The sequence below is a fragment of the Trifolium pratense genome, linkage group LG3 (assembly GCF_020283565.1).
Source record: "Trifolium pratense cultivar HEN17-A07 linkage group LG3, ARS_RC_1.1, whole genome shotgun sequence".
Taxonomy (NCBI): domain Eukaryota; kingdom Viridiplantae; phylum Streptophyta; class Magnoliopsida; order Fabales; family Fabaceae; genus Trifolium; species Trifolium pratense.
This window is the reverse complement of record NC_060061.1, coordinates 6,041,578-6,067,203: the sequence shown is the minus strand read 5'-3', so window position 1 is coordinate 6,067,203 and position 25,626 is coordinate 6,041,578. Positions and strand designations below refer to the sequence as shown.

General features: G+C 32.8%; 3 protein-coding genes across 6 annotated transcripts; 1 reads left to right on the top strand and 2 right to left on the bottom strand.

Annotated features, from left to right (window-relative positions):
- Positions 1-7,825: 7,825 nt before the first annotated feature.
- LOC123916745 (probable polygalacturonase) lies at positions 7,826-11,279 on the top strand. Its single transcript, XM_045968271.1, has 5 exons — positions 7,826-9,426; positions 9,529-9,649; positions 9,777-9,951; positions 10,036-10,106; positions 10,193-11,279. The coding sequence occupies exons 1-5, from the start codon at positions 9,091-9,093 to the stop codon at positions 10,906-10,908; spliced, it is 1,419 nt and encodes a 472-aa protein (XP_045824227.1). The 5' UTR covers positions 7,826-9,090; the 3' UTR covers positions 10,909-11,279.
- A 266-nt stretch (positions 11,280-11,545) lies between these two features.
- Positions 11,546-15,270, bottom strand: LOC123916746 (mitogen-activated protein kinase homolog MMK2-like). Of its 4 annotated transcripts, XM_045968273.1 has the most exons (8): positions 15,200-15,270; positions 15,073-15,100; positions 14,631-14,844; positions 14,362-14,491; positions 13,473-13,610; positions 12,671-13,003; positions 12,254-12,437; positions 11,546-12,147 (listed from the first exon to the last, which is right to left on the bottom strand). In XM_045968273.1, exons 1-8 carry the CDS (start codon positions 15,227-15,229, stop codon positions 11,972-11,974), a joined length of 1,233 nt encoding a protein of 410 aa, XP_045824229.1. In that variant the 5' UTR covers positions 15,230-15,270; the 3' UTR covers positions 11,546-11,971. The 4 variants fall into 4 exon arrangements, with proteins under 4 accessions (XP_045824229.1, XP_045824228.1, XP_045824230.1 ...); XM_045968272.1 differs by lacking the exon at positions 15,200-15,270 and having other exon boundaries at positions 14,631-14,911; positions 15,073-15,193; XM_045968274.1 differs by lacking the exons at positions 15,073-15,100; positions 15,200-15,270 and adding an exon at positions 14,976-15,051.
- Positions 15,271-17,026: 1,756 nt separating this feature from the next.
- Positions 17,027-25,002, bottom strand: LOC123914518 (transcription factor MYB86-like). The gene is made up of 8 exons (XM_045965720.1): positions 24,836-25,002; positions 24,490-24,619; positions 22,928-23,669; positions 18,770-18,829; positions 18,628-18,676; positions 18,270-18,549; positions 18,041-18,176; positions 17,027-17,248 (listed from the first exon to the last, which is right to left on the bottom strand). Exons 1-8 carry the CDS (start codon positions 24,966-24,968, stop codon positions 17,177-17,179), a joined length of 1,602 nt encoding a protein of 533 aa, XP_045821676.1. The 5' UTR covers positions 24,969-25,002; the 3' UTR covers positions 17,027-17,176.
- Between the last annotated feature and the right edge of the window lie 624 nt (positions 25,003-25,626).

Below are 25,626 nucleotides of genomic sequence, written 5' to 3'. Positions count from 1 at the left end.
TTACTTATTTTCATAAAATTAAATGTAAATTGCATTTAATTTACTATATTTTTTTTTCCAATAATCAATAACTAATAGTAATTTTTTTTTTTACATCTTCCCATAAATAAAACTTATTTAAAAGAAAACACAAAAAATCATATTTCACTTTTTTTAATAAGTGTGAAATCTTTTTTTTACTTATATAATAGAACGGATGGAGTATTATTCAAAATACTTCACCACTAGATCAAACTTAATGGCTTGAATATCTACTATTTAATTGACGATTTTTTCTCTAAAATTGGTAATGACATTAAAATTAGATAATGTTTTCCAAGTTTGTTTGTATCTAAGTAAAAAAAGAGAAAAAAGAAAAAACAGTGGCTCTTAGGTACCTTTCCAAGTTTGTTTGCATCTCTCAAGTAAATTAACAATAAAAAAAATATTTGTCATCAAAATATAAAAACCTATTGTCCTAGTAATGATTACACCAATTGTTCTGGTAAAAGTTATTATTTGTTTCATTTCTTTAAATAGTGTTCTTATGGTATTTCGTAGTATTTATCTAACTTGTACTCACCGATGTTTGTATTATTCAAACCGACATTCTCGTTTCCGCTTCGTCCAATCCTGCTCGCACGAATACTTCATTATAAGAAAATGTTCAAGTTAAACAACCCCTCAAACTGAAACCAAGAAGAGAATACTAATTTTGTAAGTTTTTATTTTAAGATAACATGATTAAAAAACCTTAATTACAGTTTTGGTCCCCTTATATTTACTTATTGATGAAATTGGTCCTCTCTTTTAGTTAGAAGGGTCAATTATCAATGTGTGCTTTTGATTTAATTTAAGTAAAAACTTTTTGCAAGCATATTTGGCGATTTTGCTGTATAATAAAAACTGGCATTAACCTGTCAAAAAAAAAAAAAACTGGCATTAAACAGTAAATTAAAATGGCAATAATCATTTTAGCTGGTGGGCCTATAAAGTTTGGGCTTTAGTTGTCTGACCTTTAGATTAACTTTGGATCTCTTTATTCAAAGTTGGAGTAAAGGTTGATTTTATGAATTTTGCTTTTTAGACACTCTTCATGTTGTTTTTAGACTATTCAAAATTTCATTTTTATCCTTATAAATAAAAGCAAATCATACACCACATGATCACTTTCAATGGAGTTCAAAGCCTAACTTAGCAAAACAAAAAATAGAGACAATTCATGCTTTGAAGTTGCAAACAAACAGTGACAGATGCAATGTAATGAGCTTCTTCATTCTCTCAATAGCCTCCAAACCTTCTCTTCAATGACAGAATTTTGTATGATCAGATTTGTGATCCACAATGGAAAATAGATACATAGATATATACAAACAATAATACAATGGTTATGCATTAGTTTTTTCTTGAAAAATGCAAGCCAACTGATGATGCTCGGTATATAACAGATACAATTAAGTGACAAACATTGGCTACTATCTTTGATTTTATCTGCCCTCTCTTAGGAACTGGTCTTGATCTTGATCTTGAGCACTTCATGTTTGCAATTTCTGAAGCTTCAAAATGATGGACAGTAATGGTATTATTGATCATTTTGCTAAAAAATAAATGGATACCTTAAGCTAGAAGAAAAATGAGTTTCAGAAAATGGGGATGAATGAATGATGAATGAAAAGAAAGTGAAGTATATGAGTTTATATAGCTCCCTAAATTATCACAAAATTGGAATACCAGGATGGATAAGCCCTGTGGGCTAAACAGAAACCAGATTTAGTATTCATTAAAAAAATAATTATTTTAATAATTAAATAAGGCGTGTCAACTTAATTAAGATAGTACTTATTCATTTTTCATATTGAGTTGGTTTGTATTTGAATTACCAGATGCTGTTGGGTAGGGCGCAGGGAATCAAGTGGAACACGAGCACAACTTGATTATATTTAGTACTAGGGAGAGCCTAGGATCAAGAAACTATATATATATATATATATATATATATATATATATATATATATATATATATATATATATATATATATATATATATATATATAGGAACTCATACTATATTTTGCAACAAGGAAACTGATATTAATTACTTGATCAAATATACGGTGACCACCGGTGAAATGCTCTTCAATACAATTATAATGAAAGAAAGACATTCTAACACTTAAGTCAGTATTTGTGTGAAGTCGGATGTTAGAGAGTAATAAATATTAGCTCCCAGCGCGGAGCCAAGCCATCAATATGAGGGCGAATTTTGCGTTCTCAACATTAATGTCGGGTAGGCATGGCAACAGAACCCGTACCCGCGGGTACCCGCCCGAACCCACCCCGTGTTTGACGGGGAAAAACCGATTTGACTGAGTTTGGGTTCGGGTTTGGGTTTTCCCCGATTTCAAAACATGGGGGTGGGGCGGGTAACGGAGATATTGGTACCCACCCCGAACCCGTCCCCGAACCCGCCCGTTTATATAAAATTACTATATTTTGGAATATTGGTTTGTACCGGTACTATTTTATGGTTTTGATAATTTTGGTTTGATATTTTGGAATATCATTTCATTTGTATGTTTAATGCATTGAAATTTTGGTTTGTACTTTATTATTTTAAATTTTTTGTATTGTATGTATGTCAGCGTTTAGGAAAATTTTGGGTTCGAGTAAGGTTCAGCAGGGCAGGGCAAGGTTCGGGGATACCCGAACCCATTTGGGTATACCCGAACCCATTTGGGACGGGGATTGGGTTCAATTTTTCATCCCCGTCGGGTAATGGGCGGGGAACGGGTATTTATCAATGATTCGGGTATGGGGAACGGGGAAGGTAAAAACCGTACCCGCGGGTACCCATTGCCATGCCTAATGTCGGGTGGTCGAAAAATCATGATTGATGATAAATGTCAATCATTAATTCGATATCAGCCCATATGGAAGCGACAACTTCTGTGGCCGTTGAACAGGAACGCGTGTCTCTAAACTAGCTGTAATTGGACCGAGTTCAATACTAAGTGGACTGCTGAATTTAGTCCCAGTCCCGGTCCAAAACAGTAACAAAACAATGACTCAATCATAGACGGATCCGGTAAATCTCTTCATTTTATTTTACCTCTTAAGACACAAACATACAACATATATCTGAATGATGCATGTGATGTCCAATTAGCTCTACATGATATATCTGACGCAGTGAATGTCAATCCAATTACAGCAAATAGCTTTATTATGTATTGTAGTCTTGCTCGTGCATTCAGTAATTATATGCTCATCAATCATCATATACGACAATTATTCAACAATTTACTAGTACATTAATTTCATGCCAATTTGAGCCCTCGCTGAAACTGAAAAGGATCATTCTTTTAATTGTATTTAAATTTAGGGTCATCCTTTCTATTATGAAAATGTTTTGGACTGGGATTAGAAGCTCGGATATTGAAAGACCACAAGCAACGGCTTCCGGGCAAGCCCTAACACAAGGACGCTCGACAGCATATTCAGTCCATCAACGGTCACAATGCCAACGCGTATTGTAACGGCTTTTACCGGAATGATGAGCATTAACTGCTCATCATGGCTCTCTGGCCGTTTTCCGGCAGCCACTTGATGATCATTAATGCCATCAAGGGCCTTAGCCCAACGTTGTGGGCTATATATACGAAACCAATTGCCATTTCTCGAGGTACGTATTATCTAGCTAAGAAAACCTCACTCTATACTTAAACTGACTTGAGCGTCGGAGTGTCTGCAGGTATACAACCCCCTCCGTTTCAACAGGGGCCTTTGAGAGTAGACGCTGGCACGGTCACACGTTCTGATCAGCTACAATCAGAAAAATTGAAAAACAATTAAGCTAGAGAAAGTAGCAACAAAAGAAACCAGCTCACCCTATAACACCATGACGCTTAAATTAAACCGTAGACCCACGGGTTTTGTTGGTAATCTTATAACACTATAAACCAATAATTTTTAACTATTTCATTTTCAATTTATTTCAAATTGGAGCAATTCAGGTTATAATACTACTCAATTGGTCATTTGGTAGAGAAACAACGTGCTAACAAATATCTCATATCATATAACAAAAGAAAAAGTTGAATCCGTTATTCTCATGCACATGGAATTTTTTAAGACAAAAACAAATTTAATTTTGTAATGGTTTTCCTCATCTCTTTATATTATCTGTTCATTTGGTGTGTATGTATAGTATAGCACTAATCAACAAACCATAAAACCAGTTCATCACTGTCTTAAATCTTAATAGTCATTTTTTTACACAATCACGTGATATTTTTATTTCACAAGATCCATTTTATTTAACGATATATTAATTTTCTCTTATCTCTGTAGTTATTGGAGAGATTTGCTGAAGATAAATAATATCACTTCAATATTTCAGTTAGGATTTAAACTCAATTTTTTTTCTATATGATTCTGTCTTTTCTTTCCAAAATATTGTAAAATATTTGAAATAAATTTATAATCCGAACAAGAACACAAGACATCAAAAAGCTCAAAATTGTTATGCTCTCGTCGGTAGGAAAAGTTAATGTTGGGTCACGAGAGCCAGTGAGGGGATCCCTCAAGTATGAGTCATGGCCACATTCAACGGCACACGCTGGGGAAGCCAAGAGATCGCATCCACATTGAGTTTAAAAACAATCTCACAAGTGAATTGCACACCACAAACAAGTTTTGTATAAAAAAAAAAAATGACAATATCAAGAACTTGTACTCTTAAAAGATTATTAAGAAAAATATAAAAAGGCTAAAGAGTGTCCTTAATTTAAAGACAAATATTAGGAAAATATGATATAAAAATTTCGACTTAAAAAATGATATATTCAACCTCTTAGAACACTTGTAAGCGTAATCTTGGAAAAGTCTCTCCTATACCTCAAATGCCTAATCTCCTTACCCCTACTTCTTCCTTCCTTTTTTAAAAAAAAAAAAAAATCCTACTTATCCTTTTTAATTTTAATAAATCTTTAAAAATTAATAGAATTGTCTAAATTTGAATTTTCCAGAATATAATGTTAAGTTGTGGCAATTATTTTTTATTTTTTTTTACAAAGTTCCGCATATTCAGATTTTTGAAATAAAATTTTATTCCATAAAAGTTAAAATTTGAATTTTCCAGAATAATCTTTTTTATCAAAAATTTTGAATTTTTCAAATGTATATTTTCTGGCAAACTTAAATTTTTTGTTTTTGAATCATGGAAAACTTAAATTTTAACTTTGCTATAAGATGTTCTTTTATTCAAGAAAAATCGAATTTTTGAGTTTTTTTTTTATTTAAATTTTTTTGAATTAAAGCTGAATAAGTATAAATATAAAAAAAAAAAAAAAAGTAAGGATAAAATAATATTATACTCCTATATGTTTTGTGTAGGTGCGGGTGTAGGTGATGCTTATAATGGAGATTTTTCAACTAGGCCTTAAGTCCAATAACATAAGAAAATATGGCAAATCCAATGACAATTTATTGTTTTTTTTTGTCGAGGAAAAGTAAAAGCTCAATAAAGTTTTTATTTTATTTTATTTATTTATTTTTTATGAATGGCAAAGCCCAATCAAGCATAAAATCATCATTATTTTCTAAGAAAACCAAATTTGCAGCAACCTTTTGAATGCATATTGGACTTATGTGGAATTTTTACTCTTTTAGACCCCCAAGTTGCTCCTAGGCCCTAAATGTTTTTAATTTTACCCATATATTTAGGTCAAAAGTTACGTTCCGAAATTGATATTGGTTCGGAATGTAATTTCCGAACCTATTTTATACATTGACAAAATTATAATTTTATCTTCCGAAATAATCATAAGAAAGCAATATGCAACATAAGTATTAGACAGAACAACTGAAGCATGCACTTTGGTACCATAATCCAGAATCACCTATATATAAGCCACGTCTCCAAAATTTATTTGTTATGACTTTCTTTAAAAAAACTCACTTGATTTAGTAAAACCAAACAAGACTAACTCCATCGACAGTGCTGGGTTTTTAATCATACCGAGACACCTATATGAATCATGTCTAAATAATAATAGTTTTATAAACTCTATTATTACTCTATGAAAGCTTGTTTCTAAATGGTAACGTTCTTGTGCTCTACAAAATCTATTAGAATCTCATGAGAAGAAGCATTGTTAGACAAATCCATAGATTTCAAGCTCTTTAGATGTCTTGATGTTCTTCTTTTTCCCTAAATTGTACTTTGCCTTCTTAAGATTGTTTTGTCATGAATATTGAGGCCCAACTCATCTTACAAAATCGGCTTGTAAGATGATGATTGCATCCTCTTTATAAACTCTTATAAAAAATCCTATCTACCCGATGTGGGACTAAATCCCACCGAGTGTTGGTCGCTAACATGTTTCGAAAGATAAAATACCAATTATGTCAATGTGAAATTGGTTTGGCGCGGCGCGTAACTTCCAAACTAAATATAAGCATAAAAAAGAATTTTGGGGGTTTGGAAGCAACTTGGGAGGCAAACATTCGTAGGTGTGGGACTAGTATGCCCAATTAGTTTGTTTTATTTTTGGTTTTCTTTGTTTTGGTCACTGGCCAGTCTAATCATAAACAAAAAAGGCCTTGGTTCCTCTTCATTGTTCAATCTGATCTTGTCATCCATGAAATGAACCTATTAAAATCTTCATAGTTTTGGGAATATATATATCATGTTCCTCGATTTCATTTTCAAAATGTAGTCTTAGTTGGATGATTAATTGCATGTCTTAGTAACCTCTCTAACAAATTGATAGAAAGCTATACCCTCCCTATAGAAGATGAAGTGGAATAGAGGAGATATTTGAAATCTTAAGTAGGTTTTTTGTAATAAAAATCTAAAGTAGGGTTTTAAACATGATATGAGAATAAAAAGTTATATATCCATTGTTTTTTTTACTTAAAAAAGTTATATATCCATTGTATGCTGAGAAATTTGCCAGCATTTTGTTCACTATTGTACTTATTTATAATGTTTCAACCCATATTTTTTTTTTTTCCATCATAGTTTATCGTTTTTGAAGGTAATTTTATTTAAAATGTGTCGGACATTAAAAATAGGTATTAATTAGTATGTTTTTCAACTGAGATTCAAATTTTAATTTATAATCTTATATGAGTTTAAAATTTTTCATTAGATCCAACTGCCACCAATAACATATATTTTTTTTGCAAAACATTACTTTTACCTATATCTTGACGAGCTTTGTTAATTTAGCCCTCTCAAAAGCTTTTAAAAAACATTCATCAAAATTAATAAAATACCTATGCACATACTCTTTTTTTTTTTTTTCTAATGGATCTAGCTATACACAATTGACAATACACATACTTTTGATTCGCAAATTTGAGAGGATCCATAAATAAATTATATGATCCTTATAATTTCAAAGACAAATAACCGATTTACTTAAATTACAAGAATTGATATCTTCTAAAATGAGCAACTATTTTTTGTGATAACATGTAGATGTCATAGAAAACTTTGTCTATTTTGTAGACATCATTAACATTAGTCTGGATTTTTTTTAGGGATAAATATGATATTTATTTTATTTTACATGGGAAAATGAACATAAATTTTTTCTCAAGAAAATGAAGTTTGGCCCGTGAAGTGAAGAGTATCGACAATGGTATCATGGGAGTGTCTACGTGTCTTATTTTTGTGACTAGAAATATTCACGGGAGAGCAATAGTACATTGGTAGGTCACATAGACACATTCAAACAAAGTTCCGTGACCAATGTGGACCCATCCAAAGAGTGCTATTGGCCAACCATAGTCCATAATCATATTAATTAAGATGTCATCCAAAGAGTGCAAGCAACATCATCGATCATCCAAACCATCTTTGTGCTTATTTTATTTTAATTCCATTCCATATTAAGAACATAATATAAAGAGAGTGGATGGTATTTGTGAAATGTTCAAATGAGTCGGGTTAATGTTAATATATAAAACACAAGTTGTGCTTGTATACCTTTATTAAGTGGAAGATTAGCCACCAAATAATGCACAATACAGCATGGTCTATCTATATTGCCCATACCACTATCTCTTCTACAGCTTAAAATAGAACCCACTAAAAACTAGGCATGATATTTGTCCCTGCACTAGTAGGGAATAAGAACCACACATTAAAGAGAAAAATAACAAAATGGAAGGCAAAACAAGGTGGAACTGAAAAGAGCAAAATGATCTTTGCATAGATACATACTAACTAACATAGTAGACTATGTTCAGTTCATACCATCTTTTCAAACTCCACAATGTCAATTCATTATTTCTTTAGATGAACATTAGACAACTAACATGCCAACTTCCACAAATCACCTAATATCCAAGAATACATATGGTATTAACCCTGGTTTTCAGGGGAAGGGGTCTCAGTAATCTAGAGTTCGGTCGCGAGATAAGTAAAGTTTGGCCAAGAATTGTTTCCATCAGGAATCGAATTCATCCGGTTCTCCAGAACAATCCATTCTAAGGGAGCTCAATAACCACTTGAGTCCAATGTCTTGATTAGAATACATATTATTTTATCATATGATAAGTTACTTAAGGGAAGTCAATAATGCAAGCATTTAATTTTTTACCTCCATAGAGCTAATTTTTGTAAATTGTAAAAAGTCTCCTACTAGATTATTTAAGCTAAAAAATGGGACTGAAACTTAATGTAGAAATGCATATTTGACCTTAGACTAAACCAACTTAACCAATTCCAACCAAAATTCAATAATATGATCTAGTAAATTCTGTCTAATCTTATCCAATTAATTGCAAAGAAACTAGATGGACTAAATTTGTAGGCTGCAACTTTATCACATTCCTGTTAATGCAATCACATGACAGTATAAGCAATATGATTTGTGGTTGGGTGGGTGGAATGAAGAGAGGACAAGAATACAAAAAATAATGCTCATTTGCTCAATAGTCACTACTAAAATATATTTATATATCAATATATACTTACACAATTCACATGTCTTTCTAAGTAAAAAACAACATTGTTTCAATAGCTCAACTCTCTCCAAATAAAACTCAGGAGCAAAAACAAAAACAACATTGTTTCATTCTCATATTTCTTTCTTTTCTATGGATATGTTATTGTTATTACTAGCTCTATTGGTTGCTTTTCCAAGCTTGACTACAGTCGAGAGCCGTAAAACACGGGTTCTGGACTATTTTGAGTACTGTGCCGTGAGCTGCAGAGCTTACAGTGCCTCGGTGACAGAATTTGGAGCCGTCGGTGATGGACAAACTTCGAACACTCAAGCCTTTCAGAAAGCCATTGATCATCTGAGTCAGTATTCATCAAATGGTGGCTCTCAACTTTATGTTCCACAAGGAAGATGGTTGACTGGTAGTTTCAATCTCACCAGCCATTTCACTTTATTCCTACACAAAGATGCTGTAATTCTTGGCTCTCAGGTTTGATAATATAGCTTATGACTCTTTCATGTCAATATGAAATATGAATATGCAAATGTAATGTCATGTAATTTAAGTGTTTTGATATTATGTTTGTGTTAGGATGAAAGTGAGTGGCCGGTGATTGATCCCTTGCCGTCGTATGGTAGAGGGAGGGACACTCAGGGTGGAAGGTATAGCAGTCTAATTTTCGGAACCAACCTCACAGATGTTATCATAACAGGTAATATTTGGAACCAACTTAATTAGTCCAAATAATTTGTAGGATGTCACTAATCGAATATTGAACCGTACAATCGAATATCTAGCCCAACTAAAATTTTCATGTTTTGATTATTGAATTCAAATAGGGGACAATGGTACATTAGATGGACAAGGTGAAGTTTGGTGGCAAAAGTTCCATAAGGGGGAGCTCAGTTATACTAGGCCTTACCTGATTGAAATCATGTACTCAAATAATATTCAGATATCAAATCTCACTTTGGTTAATTCTCCATCCTGGAATGTTCATCCTGTTTATAGCAGGTTATTCATCTTTTTATCTTTGCATGTCTGTTACTAATCTACTATAATGTTCCAAGCTTTTTAACATAAAGAAATTGAATGCAGCAACATTATTGTTCAAGGCATCACGATTCTTGCTCCCGTGAATTCACCAAACACAGACGGGATCAACCCTGGTAAGTTAGTAAAAACCTTGATATCTTTTCCGAGATGCTGCAATATGTAGTCTAGTGATGACTAAGATTTTATGGTTATGATGCAGACTCTTGCACAAACACGCGGATTGAGGACTGTTATATAGTGTCCGGAGATGACTGTGTGGCTGTGAAGAGTGGTTGGGATGAGTATGGTATAGCTTATGGAATGCCAACTAAGCAGCTGGTAATAAGAAGACTCACTTGTATTTCTCCAAGCAGTGCTGTGATTGCTTTAGGGAGTGAAATGTCCGGTGGGATTGAAGATGTAAGGGCTGAGGATATTTTGGCGATCAACTCAGAATCGGGAGTCAGGATCAAAACTGCTGTTGGAAGAGGAGGATATGTCAGGGACATATATGTTAGAAGGATGACTATGAAAACCATGAAATGGGCATTTTGGATGACAGGAGATTATGGTTCTCATGCTGATAACAACTATGATCCTAATGCAATTCCTGTGGTTCAGAATATTAATTATCGCGATATGGTTGCTGAAAATGTGACTATGGCTGCAAAGTTAGAGGGTATATCTAATGCACCATTTACTGGAATCTGCATATCCAATGTAACCATTGGATTAGCCAAGAAGGCTAAAAAACTTCCGTGGAATTGCACCGATATTGCTGGGATTTCAAGTGGCGTGACTCCTGTGCCATGTGGCCTGTTGCCAGACCAAGGAACAGAGAATATTGGGTCATGCACCTTCCCAGAATACAAATTGCCCATCGAAGATGTTGAGGTTCGAACATGTACTTATAGAAGGAAGAGGCCTGCTATATGAACACAGCCCTGCCTACATAATTTAGACACCAAAGCACTAAAATGAGTCTGTCCATCCTATACACGTAAACCGAGGCATGCAAGAAAGTATTATAAAAAGCAAAAAAGTGCACCAAATACGGCTGTGTCGTATATTTGTTTGGAAATTTGTGTTTGAATAACATTTTTCTAGAAGGAATTTGTGACAGTATAGAAGGGATGGCTTAGTTCAAGGGAACAATCCAAACACTGTAATACTTTCAAATATTGTTTGTACTTTGTCTTTGTATTTAAATCATTAGACTATTGGAGACTTATAAAATTTCTCTCCAACAATGAAACAAGACTAAGTGTTTGTTTGTTTGCACGTTAAGAACACTATACCGTTCAGTATACTAGAAGTTAAACATTGTAGCTTTTGTATTTCCGTGCTTTGGGACGCGAAACTGTGCTAAGCCGATGCAGTTCCACACACACTCTAAGTCAAGAATAAATACACATTTAAGCAATCGTTTTGTGAAATTCATTGATTTTAAGCGCGAAACATGCAAAATACATAGCAGGTAAAACTTAGTGCTGCATTGAAAATGAATGTAGTTTCATCAAGCAGCTTATTACAGATTTACTGTTAATCCTACTCTATTGTGCAAAATAATATATCAGTTAGCCAAACTCAACAAATTTATCCATGAAACAAGAAGAATAATTGGTCACCATAGGTGAAGGAAGGCATCTTAAATGTTGCTAGATACATAATTGAAACTTAAAAACGAAATTTAAATATAATAATCTGGTATTATGAAAGAAGCTCCATGTCGATGACAAGCTAACAATTTTGCTATGGTATTTGCTTTGCTCATGAGTCATGACATCCAAGTCCTCCTAAAGCAAACTTCAGAACAATACAACAGCTTTTTTATTACTCGTATAAATGCGTGTAACATCCGACTTTTTCAAGAGAAGTTTCTTTCCATATCAAAGTTGGTTTAGGATTAGATTACAAACGAAGAGAACTTGTGTCCTTAGTGAATCATCTGAACGATGGACAGCCAATAGAAGTTACATTTATACAAATAAGAAAGGGATTACTGACAAGGTGGATCTGGATTGAACTTCACAGATTCTTTCCAGATTAGCTCCTTGATATTCTCTTCAGTGCATGTTGGTTGATCAAAGTCGAAAGTGAATGGCCTAGGACAGACTGGCTCCTCATTGGTGTTGTGAAGTGATGAAAGATATGGATGACACAGTGCCTCATCAACTGCAAAGAAAATGAAATTACTAGATTAGTATGAAGAAAATGAGAATATAAATCTCCTCCTTGAAACTCAAATTCTACGAGAAATAGTAATAATAATAATAAGTACCTGTAATGCGTTTGTTCGGATCAAAGATAAGCATTTTTTCTAACAGATCAAGTGCCTCAGGCAACATGTTTGGGAATCTGGACGAGAATTTTTGTTTCCGGTATTGTTGAAACTGTCTAAAATATCTTCTAGCATTGTCACTTCGGAGAAATCCAAGGCTGGCATCATCAGGTGAACCTATTAACTTTTATGCAAAAGGAAAAACAAAATGTCACACAACTTGTGGCCATCAATTTATAACCAAACAATAATATTAACTTATATATATGCATTCATTAACAACATTCAAGATTGAACCTGATATCATTTCAAAGGGAGCTATCATAGCTTCAAATGCAATAATACATCAGTTAGAAACTTAGCAATGCTTCAGCTGAACATGAGCTAAAAGGGCGACAAAAAACAACACAACCATACCTCTGTGATAAGCCTTAATTGATGAACATAGTCTTTGCCAGGAAACAAGGGCTCTCTGGTCATAATTTCACCAAATATGCAACCAACAGACCAAACATCAATTGCAGAGGTGTACTCAGAACAATTGAGGAGCAATTCGGGGGCTCGGTACCATCTCGTGACAACATACTCAGTCATGAAATCGGTTTCAGATGTTGTCCTTGCCAAACCAAAGTCACCAATTTTAAGGTCACAGTTTGCATTCACTAGTAAATTACTTGGCTTAAGATCGCGGTGCAAAACATTAGCCGAGTGCACATATTTCAGCCCACGTAACAGCTGATATAAGAAGTACTGCAGAAATTTCATGAAATGTTAATTCTATGCTTAGTTTCCAACTCAATTCAAAAGAACAGATCGAAACTCAATACTTCTCATGCATGAGAGTTTGTACGACCATGTTATGTTAGCAAATATAGTTTGTTTGGATTGACTTATTTGAGCTTACCTACTAGCATAAGCATTTATGAGACTTTTTGGCCGAGCTTATGACATGTCCATAAGCAGTTTTCAGCTTATCTCCATAAGCTCTCCACGATGGCTTATGAAAACAACTTATAGCTTGTATGAAAATGGTTTGACTATATCTTATCTTTTGTTATTATAGAAATAGCTTATACATAAACCCTTATATGATAAACGCTTAAGCTATAAGCACTTATTAAATTGTTTAACCAAACAGACCATAATCAAGACTTTCTCTGAAAAAATATACTAGTAGTTGACATGCAATTAAGGTCTAACAATATCATTAGAATCAAACCTGACAATGTTCTTCACAAAGAGGTTGGTCAGAATGAATTATATGATGGAGATCAGTGTCCATTAATTCATAAACAATGTATACATCATTAAATGCCTCCTTTTTCGGGGGTCGTATGATATCCTTGATGCCAATGATCTGGTGAAAGATAATAGCAGTTTTCAGTATTTAAACAGAAAAGTAGTTTAAAGCGGAATATGCTCAGAAATGTAGATGTGGAGAAAGTCACTTTTTCTTCCATGATAGTTGTTGGAGTATGAAAAAAAGTCAAAAACCGTCACTTACCTTCGACTTATATATGTTTTTAAGATCTTTTTTCTCTGTGACAGTTTTTAACAAAGAATGAAATTGTATTGCACGGAAATTAGCTTCTCACTCAACACTCAAAAATATAATTACCTTTTCGTTGATTTTGTACTATTTTATGACTCATCAGTTAGCTATTGTTAGATAAAGACTGTAATCCATAAATAGTTAGCTACACATCAGTCATAATTTTTTTATAACTTATATGCAGTTAAATAATCCACAACTAATTCATGTCTAATTTCATAATTCACAGTAACTGTTCATGCTAGAATCTAATAAGACTCGTATAACGTAAAGAGACTAGAACAAGGTTGCATAATTTAGCCTTATACACTCTGAATGATTTACCAAAGATATTGCGAGTTTAAAATACAAACTTGATGTCCATAAGGTGTCAGCTCAGTGGTAAGAATTTGACCTTATAACCTCAAGGTACGGAGTTCAAATCCGACCGTTGTAAAATGGTCATTAGTGCCACTTTAATTAATATTAATTTCCCACTTCTCCAACTTCAAAAAAAAAATTACGAATTTGATGAGCAAGTAGTAAAAAATGAACAAAACAAGAGATGAGCACTTACATTTGGATGATCCATGTGACGAAGGAGCTTGATTTCTCTCAAAGTCCTTTTAGCATCGATTATATTGTCAAATGCATTACCGATCTTCTTAATAGCAACTTGTTCGTGCGTATCAGAATTAACAGCAGCACTAAAAAGAAACAATGTTCAAGTGAACGTAAAATCATTTCCAACAAACAAACATCAAATTCAAGCATGTTGCTAGTCCTAGTTCAAAAGAAAAGCCAAGAAAAAAAATCATGAAAGAAAGAAAGAAACAAAACACTCACCAAACGATACCATAAGCGCCTCTACCGATAGGGCGAATGGGAGGCACATACTTAGAAGAAACCTCAAACAAGTTTCCATACACATTGTAGTGTGCATATTTACCACCATGGGTAAGAATCCTTTTGATTTTAGTGTCCCCTGCAGCTGAAGCCGAAGAACTTGACTCTTTTGTGGCCATGTTTGGTTTTAAAATTTGGAACAAAGGGTCTTCACCTTTCCAATACACAAAAAAGAATTTGTGAATTTGAAGAACAGAAACAACAGAAAACATCATTTTTCACTGCATAAACAACAGAAAACATAATTTTTCACTGCATTCAGTTTATTAGTTAGTTAAACCTTACAATATTTTCCTTTTCTTCTAACTGTACTATACATATTGACTATATAGCAAATTTTAATGTAAAGCTACCAAATTAGTATATAAAAATACAAGGGTACCTTTGTTCTTGGAGCAATGTATTGGAAGCTAATGTTGACACATGTAGAGAGAGAAACAAAACACAAGAAAGTGAAAAAGAAGCAAATGTAGGATAAGTGTGATTTAATGAAAATTTTAATAACAAACCTGAAATGGAGTTTTCCAGATCATGAGCATAATACTTGGTTATTGATAATTCTACCTGTAAAAGCTAAAACTATAACGTGATTTTTAAAAGTAAAATATCACAAATTAATTGCTTTTGAAGATTTATCACGAGATGCTTGCTTTGTTTTCCATAATGGTTAAAACACTTAAAATCTCTAGAAACTACTCTTCTTTCTCTTTTTAGGTTTGGTTTTCACCTATAAGTTCTAACCATTCTGGACTCACGAATTGCATATGAAATGAAACAAGTGGCATGGTTGAAACTTCAACACGTATTGAACTTTATGAAATGAAAAAGAGTAAAGAAATGAAAAGAAGTTAATAGATTAAACTGAACATGAAATGAAAGAGATAAGTTATAGTGTACTCTATGTGTTACACAGTATATAAAGTTCTCAAGAGATTTTCTTTTTCTTCTCTATTTGAAATCAACTCAACTATATATTCTTTTATGTGAAAAATGTTTTTCTCAATATCTGTCTCGTGTGCATGCTTCAGTCAACTCAAAGTGCAGGATCTGTTGTCTCAACAAGTGTTTTTTGTGTTTGATATGTGAATGCAGAAATGCAATTTTTTGTTGTTTGTAGAAAATTATTAGCAAACGTGGAAACTCTGCATTTGAGTTTGTAGTGCCCTATTTCATGGACAGTGATTGCGAGTTTGCAACAGCTTCATCTCTTATTAACAAATCTGTATTTTGTCTGGAGAATATAGTAAACCTGGAGTTAAATATAGAGAGAAAAACAAAAGAAAAAACTCAAATTATATGAACATATTAAAGAGTTTATAACACCATTTTCCTCATTTGACTCTGTTAGTGTAAGGCTCTATCTGCATTGTTAAATGCAGAACTGACACAGTTCATGTCTCGTTATCCAATAATTAGTCCTTAGTCCCTAAAATACATTCCATCAATACATATAACATTCATTTGGTCCTTGCAGTATTTTGGTCCCTCGATCATTTCTGAATAGTGCATAATATATGACTGATAATCTTCAAATAAGAAACAAATATTAACATGAAGAATAGAATTTTACCAACATTAACAAGGTATCATTGTGCAAAATTGCATTATTATTTATAAACGGTGGTTAATTTACAGGCTCATTGATTTGTTAATGTTAATACTTAATAGTTATACTTTTTATGCATGCAATCACATCCACCCATTTCTTCTATAAAAAAAAAACAAATAGAAGAGATTTGAAACACCCACAGTTCAAAAATATTCACTACAGTTGTTATTGTGTATTACAATAGTTAACTCGCAACAAATATATCAAGTGATGGCCTCTGAATGTAATGTGCCAGAATCATTTCAGGACTCATAAAACAAACAGAAGATATTTCACACACCACAGTTCAAAAAGTTTCACTAGACAATTGTGTATTACACAATAGTCAACTCATAACAATATACTAAGTGATGGCCTCTGAATGTAATGCGCATAGTCATTTTTTATGACAAATGAAAAAAGGTAAGTAATGATAAGACTAGTGTAATTGGAGGTTTACTCTGGAATAACTACTTATCCATGAACAAAAGTTAGGAGCTAACATTTCCCATACTGCTTATTTGACAAATGCCCTTTTAAGGGTTTTTAGCAAGGCTTATGCATTATTGATTTTTTCCTACATGCACAGCAAAATTTGTAAAACAGAAGCAAAAAAAATCAGATATTTGTGGCTCAAATTTGACAAACATAGGAAAAGTTAGTTGTAAAGCATCAAAGCTTCGGCACTCATCAAAACAAATATAAAGGGGGAACAAGAGAAAATAATTAGAGATTGAGCGCTAGATGATTAGTCACTTAAGGAAAACACTCAAATTCAAAATCTTCACTGAATGATAAACTGGTGATATAGAGTGTGACTTGGATTAAACAATTCCAACTACAAGAAAATTTTGTTCAAAAAAGCTTAACAGAAAACTAAAGCAGAAAACATTATAGTTTAAGCATCTGAGCTGGTTGGAGCCCCAAAACCACCAGACCCACGACCAAAGCCGGGCCTTCCACCGGGACCCTGCACAATAAGACAACTCATTTGATTCAGGAAAACTTCAAAGAAAAAACAATGGGACCATATCTAAAATAAGCAAGCACTTATTCTACACAGGAACAGAATTCTGCCAAAACCCATTGTTGCAAATACCTAGTTATGAACATGATGACTACATAGCTATTAAAACAACAACATCACTTATACAAATCTAACAGGAGAAGTCAACTACGTCAATCAAAGTACACAACCGTGTTCACTCAAAAATCAGGTTTTTAAAAAGGCCATTCAGTGAGTAAAAAAAAAGGCCATTTACAGAGATATGAAATGGAGCAAAATAGTATAATTGTATTAAGAAAATGAGGGAAATGTCTCAACAAATTCAAGTGAACTTTGCAACTTCAAATGATATTGAAGAATTGACATAGATCATGCCTAAAACACGGGGAAGCCCGACACTTGAAGCTTATAGAATGTTACATTATTAGATACCAAAACAAGTATTGAAACACCATGACTTCCTCCTACTAGACTTGGTTCAAGACTCTCCACACCATCATGAAAGCTAGCTACTAACACCATCATGAATCCTGAACAGGGCAACTAGACATCCTATAAATACATAACAGTATACTAACATCATCTTAAATCCTAAACAAGGCAATTAAGCATCCTATAAATACATAACAATATAAGTTAGATACTAACACTGTCTTACATGATTTATACTGTAGACAAAGATACTAAAACTAGGCCACAAACAATTCACATAAACAATTATAAAAAAACATAACAATAGAGTGACAAAAAGCTTACCCCAAATGAGGGTCTGTAATCAGCAGGAGCACCTCCCTTTTCTCCTCCAAATTCACCACCAGGTCCACGAGGACCTCCACGGTAGCCATCACGGTCACCACCAAATCTACGCTCTCCATCAAATCTCGGTGGACCCCTGTTCACAAATTTGCCAATTTACAATCAAACACAATTAAAAACCCTAAAAAAAAATACAACACAATGCAATAAAATATAAACGGTAAAATACCTAGGACGATCACCGGGTGGACCACCAAAAGGTCTACCAGGTGGCTTAGCCTGTTTCTTTAAAGTAGCAGGAACAATCTCAGAAGGAAGATTAAGATAAGTTCTGAGAAACTCAATTCCATCATTAGTGAGAAACCAGTAATAGTGCATCCAAGCAAAGGTTTCCCTAACATATTCCCTGGATTTGAAGCTCTGCATAAGCTTAATGACCTGCAAATTAGGAACATCGATTTCTGGGTGCTTTGCCAAATTGTAATCTTTCTTGGCATAGCATACACCCTCTGCACATAACAAATAAAATCAGAACCCACATAAACGAATGAAGTATTAAGGTTATGATTGATGTTACGAAAATATACCTTGAAAGAGGTATTTGGAGATCTCTCTGCGGTTCTTCTCTGATATGATCTGAAAAACAAATTAGAATACATGAAAATGTTAAGAATTGAAGAGAACACTGAAAATATAGAAGGATTAAGAATTGGGAATTTGATAACACACCATGGTGGCGCGATGAAAATGAGTTCTGCCGCAACTCTGTATGTGGAGTGAGTATAAACCCTAAAATAAAGCGCGCAGTGTATTTTGTTTGGGGATATAAGAGAGAGAGAAGCGAACATAACATCTCACCTTTAAAAACAAGATCCAATCAAAATTTAACACGTCATCATAAATATAAAACAATACGTTAAATAAATAAAAAAAATAGAAATCAAACTTATAAAACACTTCTTGATAGTATTTAAAAACATACAAACTTTGAGGAATTATTTTATAGAGTGGATTTTAAAGATTTTTAGTTCATAAAATATAGTGAAATGCATGGTCAATGAATTACTCCAGGTGGTAAGGGTTTTGGTTCTCTTAAGCATATGGTTAGAAGTTTGATTTCTGTATATTGAAAAAATTCATTTGAGATTGGACAATTCATCTTGTGTGCCAAAAAAACATAACTAATATAAATTTAAAAAGAAAAATAAATAAAAGTTGGTACGAAGTTTTTTAAAAATAAAGTTAAAATTAAAAAACTAACTAGTTTTTTTTTACCATGATATTGGTACGAAGTTTTCACTGCCGTTAGCGGTGATTAATCTCCGTCAGAGAATCTGTGGGGCACACGAGGTAGGTTCTCCCCTCCTAACCGAATTTTCTCCATATGCATGAGTCAGAAAAAAATATCGTGGGAGTATGAAAAAATAAGAATTTTCGTATACATGGATACTATACTATGAATAAATTTTTTTATTTACTTTATCTTTTTTAATAATCATTGTTGCATGAAATGTTCTAATCGACATGTCAAAATTTTCCGTAGTTTATTTTAGTCGATAAGAACATAACATTACATATTTAGGGGTTGAAGTTCAAATTTCAATAGTTTCATTTATTTCACTATGGTAAAATTCTAGCCACCTACTTTGATAAAAAAAAATGTCAAAATTAAGGGACTCAAATTATTATTTTAAAATTTGGTGTCAAAATTGCTTAATTGCGTAAGATTTAGGAGGTCAAAAGTGTTGGAGCCATCTCTAATATGAGAGGCTAGCCAACTTATCCGATATTTTGGGTTTCTCAACTGGAACCATTCTTTTATTTATCTTGGATTTTCAATCTTAAAGGGTAACCAAATGCTCTATTTCTCTGATCTAGGATGTGGATTGTCTGTTGTAGTATGACCTCACAGTTTGCCACAATAAGAGATCACATTCATTGATATCAAATCGAACGATTAAAATTACATATCATAAAATTAAGTAAAAATAATCTTACCCGTCAGTTTAAATTCTGATTTGTTACACCAACCTACTATAACAACGGGAAATCCATTTCCCTCCAATCTATTGTTGAAAGTTATATAGCTTGGTAGGCCTCCTTGTAGTCTACTGCAAAAAGAGCTGGGTTAGTCAAAAACACTGTTCACTTTATGCTAGGAGTTGGGATCCTCTCCATTTTCTATTGTTTCCATTTCTTCCATTACCAAAGTTTTTAAATGTTTTTGAGTGTATAAATGATATTTGGACCCACTTAATGTCACACTTTTACATTTATATTTCCAAAACTATATAATAATGGAGAAAATGGAAATAATTGGAAATGGAGAGGATCCTAACCCTATGGTGTACTCTTGGCCAAACTCCTCAAAAGAAATTGATAAATGGATCATAAATTTTACTCCTATCTGATATGGTGATATCAATAATAGAAAGTTGGTTATTGTTCTTCGAGAAAATTAATGATGCCAATCCTCTTAAACTTTGTTTGGGAATTGATTACTTCTCAAAATTAGTAAGCAGTTTTTCTTAGAGTTGGCGTTCTTAGGAAATAGAGAGTCTATCAATTATCATAATTCTTCCACCGTTTGATTTGACATTAAAAAATTATATGCATACTCCTCTGGACACAAATATATAAACAAAAAAAACATTTTAAATTTTGGTCATTATTATAAGGAAAAGTTAATTACTTTTAAACTAATTACTACTATTATTCCTAATATACCCTTATTTAATTCTATTTTATTTTAAGCATTTATTTCACTTTTATACTTTTTAAAATGGGTAATATTGTAAACTTAACTCATGTTTTACATTAAATCAAAAAAATTAACTACACTTAACTAAATTTCTTAAACACCGCGTAAACAATTTTTTTTGCTATTTGTGTCGAGAAAAAGTATTATTCTTGAGAATAACATTTGTAAACTAGGTACTAGCTAGTGACAAAATTAAGTTTTGAATCAAAGATCGGAGTGGTGATGCTTTGGTCAATATCTGTCTCGGCGGAAATCTATTTGTAGTCGATACATTCCTACTTTTATAAATCTTTGTTAATTTGACATCTTATTCATAACAAAATTCCAACAAATGAAAATCTTTCTCCAATGGGGATTCAAATTATTAAACTTCTAAAAAAGGTTAGTTCTCTCTTTGGTCGAAGACTAGTTTGCAATTGCTCACCTTGACTTTTATTTTTAAATCTCCAAGCACTATCCACCTATTGTTAATTGGATTAACTGTAACACTGACTATACAACTAGAGGTTGGTTCCCTCTCTGGCCGGAGATTAATTGGTTCACAATTGCTGACTTGACTTTTAAATCTCTTATTAATCTCCGGCCAAGTCAGCAATTGTGTAGTTGTGTAACACTGACATTGTCCATCTCTTATTAATTGGGTTAACCGTACATAATTGTGTAACATTGACTAGGTAATGAGAGGGTGTCTCAGCCCATTTGCGTGTAGGGAGCTGTTAGGAGTCCCACATCGAGCATTTTAAAGTGCTCAATGTGATATTTAAGTTATAAGACTCTTCCATTTATTGGACTAGTCTTTTTAGTCGAACTCTTTTCATGCGCTTAAATCCCAATAGCAACTTTTTGTGATTACATTGTTTGATTTGCTTTCAACATTGTTGTGCTACTTCCTTTCTGCTGATAGAAAAGGTTGATTCTCTTTTTGACTAAAAATTGATTTGTACTGTAATTGCTAATTAGAAGAGTAGTATACAGAAATAACTTGAATGAGTATTTACTTTGACACAGCATGTAGGATTGTTTGGAAGAAATAACATGTTATATAAAAAATGGAAACCAAATCTTTGGCGGTATGCTCCATAATATATAGGACCCCTTTAGATAATGGTTACCTGACACATGTCCCTTCTCTTTATCTCTCCGTTTTGCTTTTGGCGTTTCTAGTACTTGGTAATTTGGGGACAAGCATGTCATAAGTCAATGCTTTTTTTATCTCTTTCTTTCTTTTTTTCCCTTTTCAATTTTCAAAGACAGGTTGGTAGTGTACTTATAAGACATGCAAATTTAAAGTGCGACACACATTATTATCATTCATTCAATTACTAATCACCACATAATTTACAATTACAGTCAAACATATATAATTACTACTGGTACCAACTTGAAGATACTTTATAGTACAAAATCTTCAAAAATCAAAAGCTACTATATACTATATAAAAGACATGGAAATGCAGTGAACACATACTATAGTAAGGAATTGGATTTGACGCAGTAACTATACGTCACATAGTTATTACTGTGAGCCGTCTGATCTTGATCAATGGCTGAGATTGTTGGACTGTGTCATAACAGATGTATAATTTGAATCGTTCGATCTCAAACCAAAGACTGTGATTAAAAACAGCATGGTACTGCATGTAATTACAGCAGCAGATTCATGTCCCTATAGTAGTACGTTATTATCATAATATCATTCACAATCTACCACACGTACTTTCAAATATTTTATTGAAATGATTAAAAAAAAATGCTTTATATAGTATCTTCAAAATCAAACTCTGCTAAGTGTTACCTACCAGTAGCAATCACCTTTATTATTTTTTCCCTCTAAAGAGGCAGAACACACTCCAATAATCTTTCACGCATGCATGGCTATACATGACATGAATATTACTTCACTCATCACTTTTTTTTTATTACAATCTTTACATACAAATCAGCAATCAAAAGGGACACAGAAAAAGTAAAAGAAGAATCCCTGCAAGTTTCACAAAGCCTGGCATGGACCATCATCAATTTTTTTTTTCCTAGTTAGAATAAAAATGTCAAAAGAAAGAGGCTGAAAAAAGATTAAAAAAAAGAGTAGGGACAGTGTTTCACACAATCATTAATTGTTTATCTCAAAAAGATGAAGAAGGAAAAGGAGAAAGTGTAATAGTGTTTGTTCCCATATTTGTTGAATTTGGTGCTAGTTGTTCTTCCCCACCAAGTTGATCATTTCCATGAACCATATTGTCCCAGAAAAGAAAGTTGTTATTATTATTATTAGAACATTGTTGATGCCATTCATCGTTAATGTTATTCATCTCTTGCCTCTGATGATCAAAGCATGATTCTTCTTCCATGTTTTCCACATTCTCTATCAAAGGTGGTAGATAATTTATATTCATTGTATCCATTGAAAAAGAAGTTGTTGATGATATTGGAGGAGGTAGTGATGATACTGATGATTGAACTTGATTCCATGTTTCTGAGCTGATCAAATTAACAGAATCTTGAAAATATTGATCTGTTTGCAGATTATGATTATTGTTATTATTACCTTCTGTTGTTGCACTTCCATGTAGTAGTAGTGAATTTGGCTCAAACATAAATAAAGGGCATGTGGGAGAAAACAAAGTTGTTTCTTGAAATGATGATATTGGTTTTGCTGTTGTTACATTTTGATCTTGGTTGGCAAAGTGGTCTAGTTTAATATTATTGGAGGTAAAATCAAGAACATGATTTTGTGTGTTAATATTGGTGGTGGTTGAGGAATTAGAGGCTGAATTATGTTTTCTGATTTTCTTTTTGATCCAAGAATTCCAGTAGTTCTTTATTTCATTGTCCGTTCTACCTGGTAAGTGGCTTGCAATGTGAGCCCATCTGCATTTCAATTCCCAAATTCAGTCACAAAATATAAGATTTATTTATAAACTTGTCAGTTAAAATACTAAGCATATATATGATATATCCTCTAGTCAATATTAGAAACAAAGAATCACTTTTAAGTTAATTGAATAACTAATGTATTTGATCGATCTAATGAACCTAAAAAGTATTTTTTTTCTTTCTTACAACAGTGACTGTATGATATAATAGGTTTGTGTGTGTGAAGTTGAGGCTAGGAACACAAAGATTCCCTTGCTTGCTTAATTACATCTCTAAAACAAAAGTTTGAATTTCATACATAGCTCCTTCATATCATATATAGCCTGAATTCAACTCTATGAAATTTCTTTTTACTAATTGATTATATAATAGCATATGTATGGTGCCATGTTGATTATTTAGAAATTGTGGAAGAAATATCGCGGCAACACAGAAGGTCAGAAGCTTCATATTATATCTTAACGCAGATCCAAACATACGCTAATTCCAGAGCTAGCTAGGGACTAATTTGGTTTGTTTTGATATTGAATACCTAGCTAAAATTCAATGCATTTTATATATATAATATCCCATTCAACCAATACAATAAAGAAAATTAGTAACAAATATATATTTGTTCCAAGTAGGCAATTTAAGTTCATATAATTCCCTTGTTGAAAAGGAAAAGGCATATCACACACTGGACAAAAAATGTAAGAAGAGAAGAAAGAGAACAGTTGATGATCAACAATTTTTTAAAAAAATCTAGGGTACTTACTAAAAAAAAATCATTGAAAATCATAACAGGTTCTAATAGTGTAATTAATTAAATTACCTGTTGCCTACAACGTTGTGAAGGCTAATAATTAACTTCTCCTCATCAGGTGTAAACCTTCCTCTTCTAATATCAGGTCTCAAATAATTTATCCATCTCAATCTACAACTCTTACCACACCTTTGAAGCCCTGGAGATTAATTATTTCAAAGCAAAATAATTAGTAATTAATTCAGATGATCATCATCATGAATTAATACTATTGTATTTAATTATGATGAGCAAATTAATTAAAGTGGAAATAAAAAAGAGAAAATAATAATAATAATAATAATAATAATAATAATAATAATAATAATAATAATAATAATTGAAAAAGGAGTATATATGTGATTAGTAGTACTACCAGCTTTGTCAGGAACTTCACTCCAACAACCATAGCCATGAGTAGTAATGTAAGTGATGAGTTTTTCATCTTCTTCAGGGGACCAAAGACCTCTCTTAACCTTCTGTTGATTGCAGCAAGAATGGTGACCCATACTTTGTGAAGATTGATTAATGCTGTGAAGATGATATATATCAAAATAATGAATGAATGTTGTGAAGTCTCTCTCTCTCTCTCTCTCTTTTCTCTCTCTCCTTTCCTTTATTTAAAATAAAATGAATGATAGTATGAAAAAAGTGATAGAGAGGAACAAACACACTTTATTTACTTGATGCCCTAGTAGGCAGGCGATGATCGACATAGAATTCAGAAACCTGATCATCATGGGGTCCATATTAAGGACCCCAGTCCTTCATCTAACCCTAAAGTGACATTTCATCAACTCAAACTCTATAAAGCTACTAGTCTACTACTATTCTAAATGTAATCTAATCTAATCACCACTTTAATTTTCTACGTACATCATATCACTGTGTTACTACTTGTATTGTATTTTGTTAAAGGAGAATGTTAACTTGTGCCCTTAAGGCACATGTTAACGAAACAAAAATAGAAATTATTAAATGCTAATTTGTGCATTTTGACTTTTGAAGCATTAAATTTCTTGTATCATTAAATGATGAATTTCTATTTTGGTATATCTTAACATGTGCCCTAAGGGCACATGTTAACAAGACCCTTTGTTAAATTAGAAATAGTAAAAAGGGAAGGAGCTATCTAGTAGAAAAGAAAAGGAGAGATCGAGAGAGAGA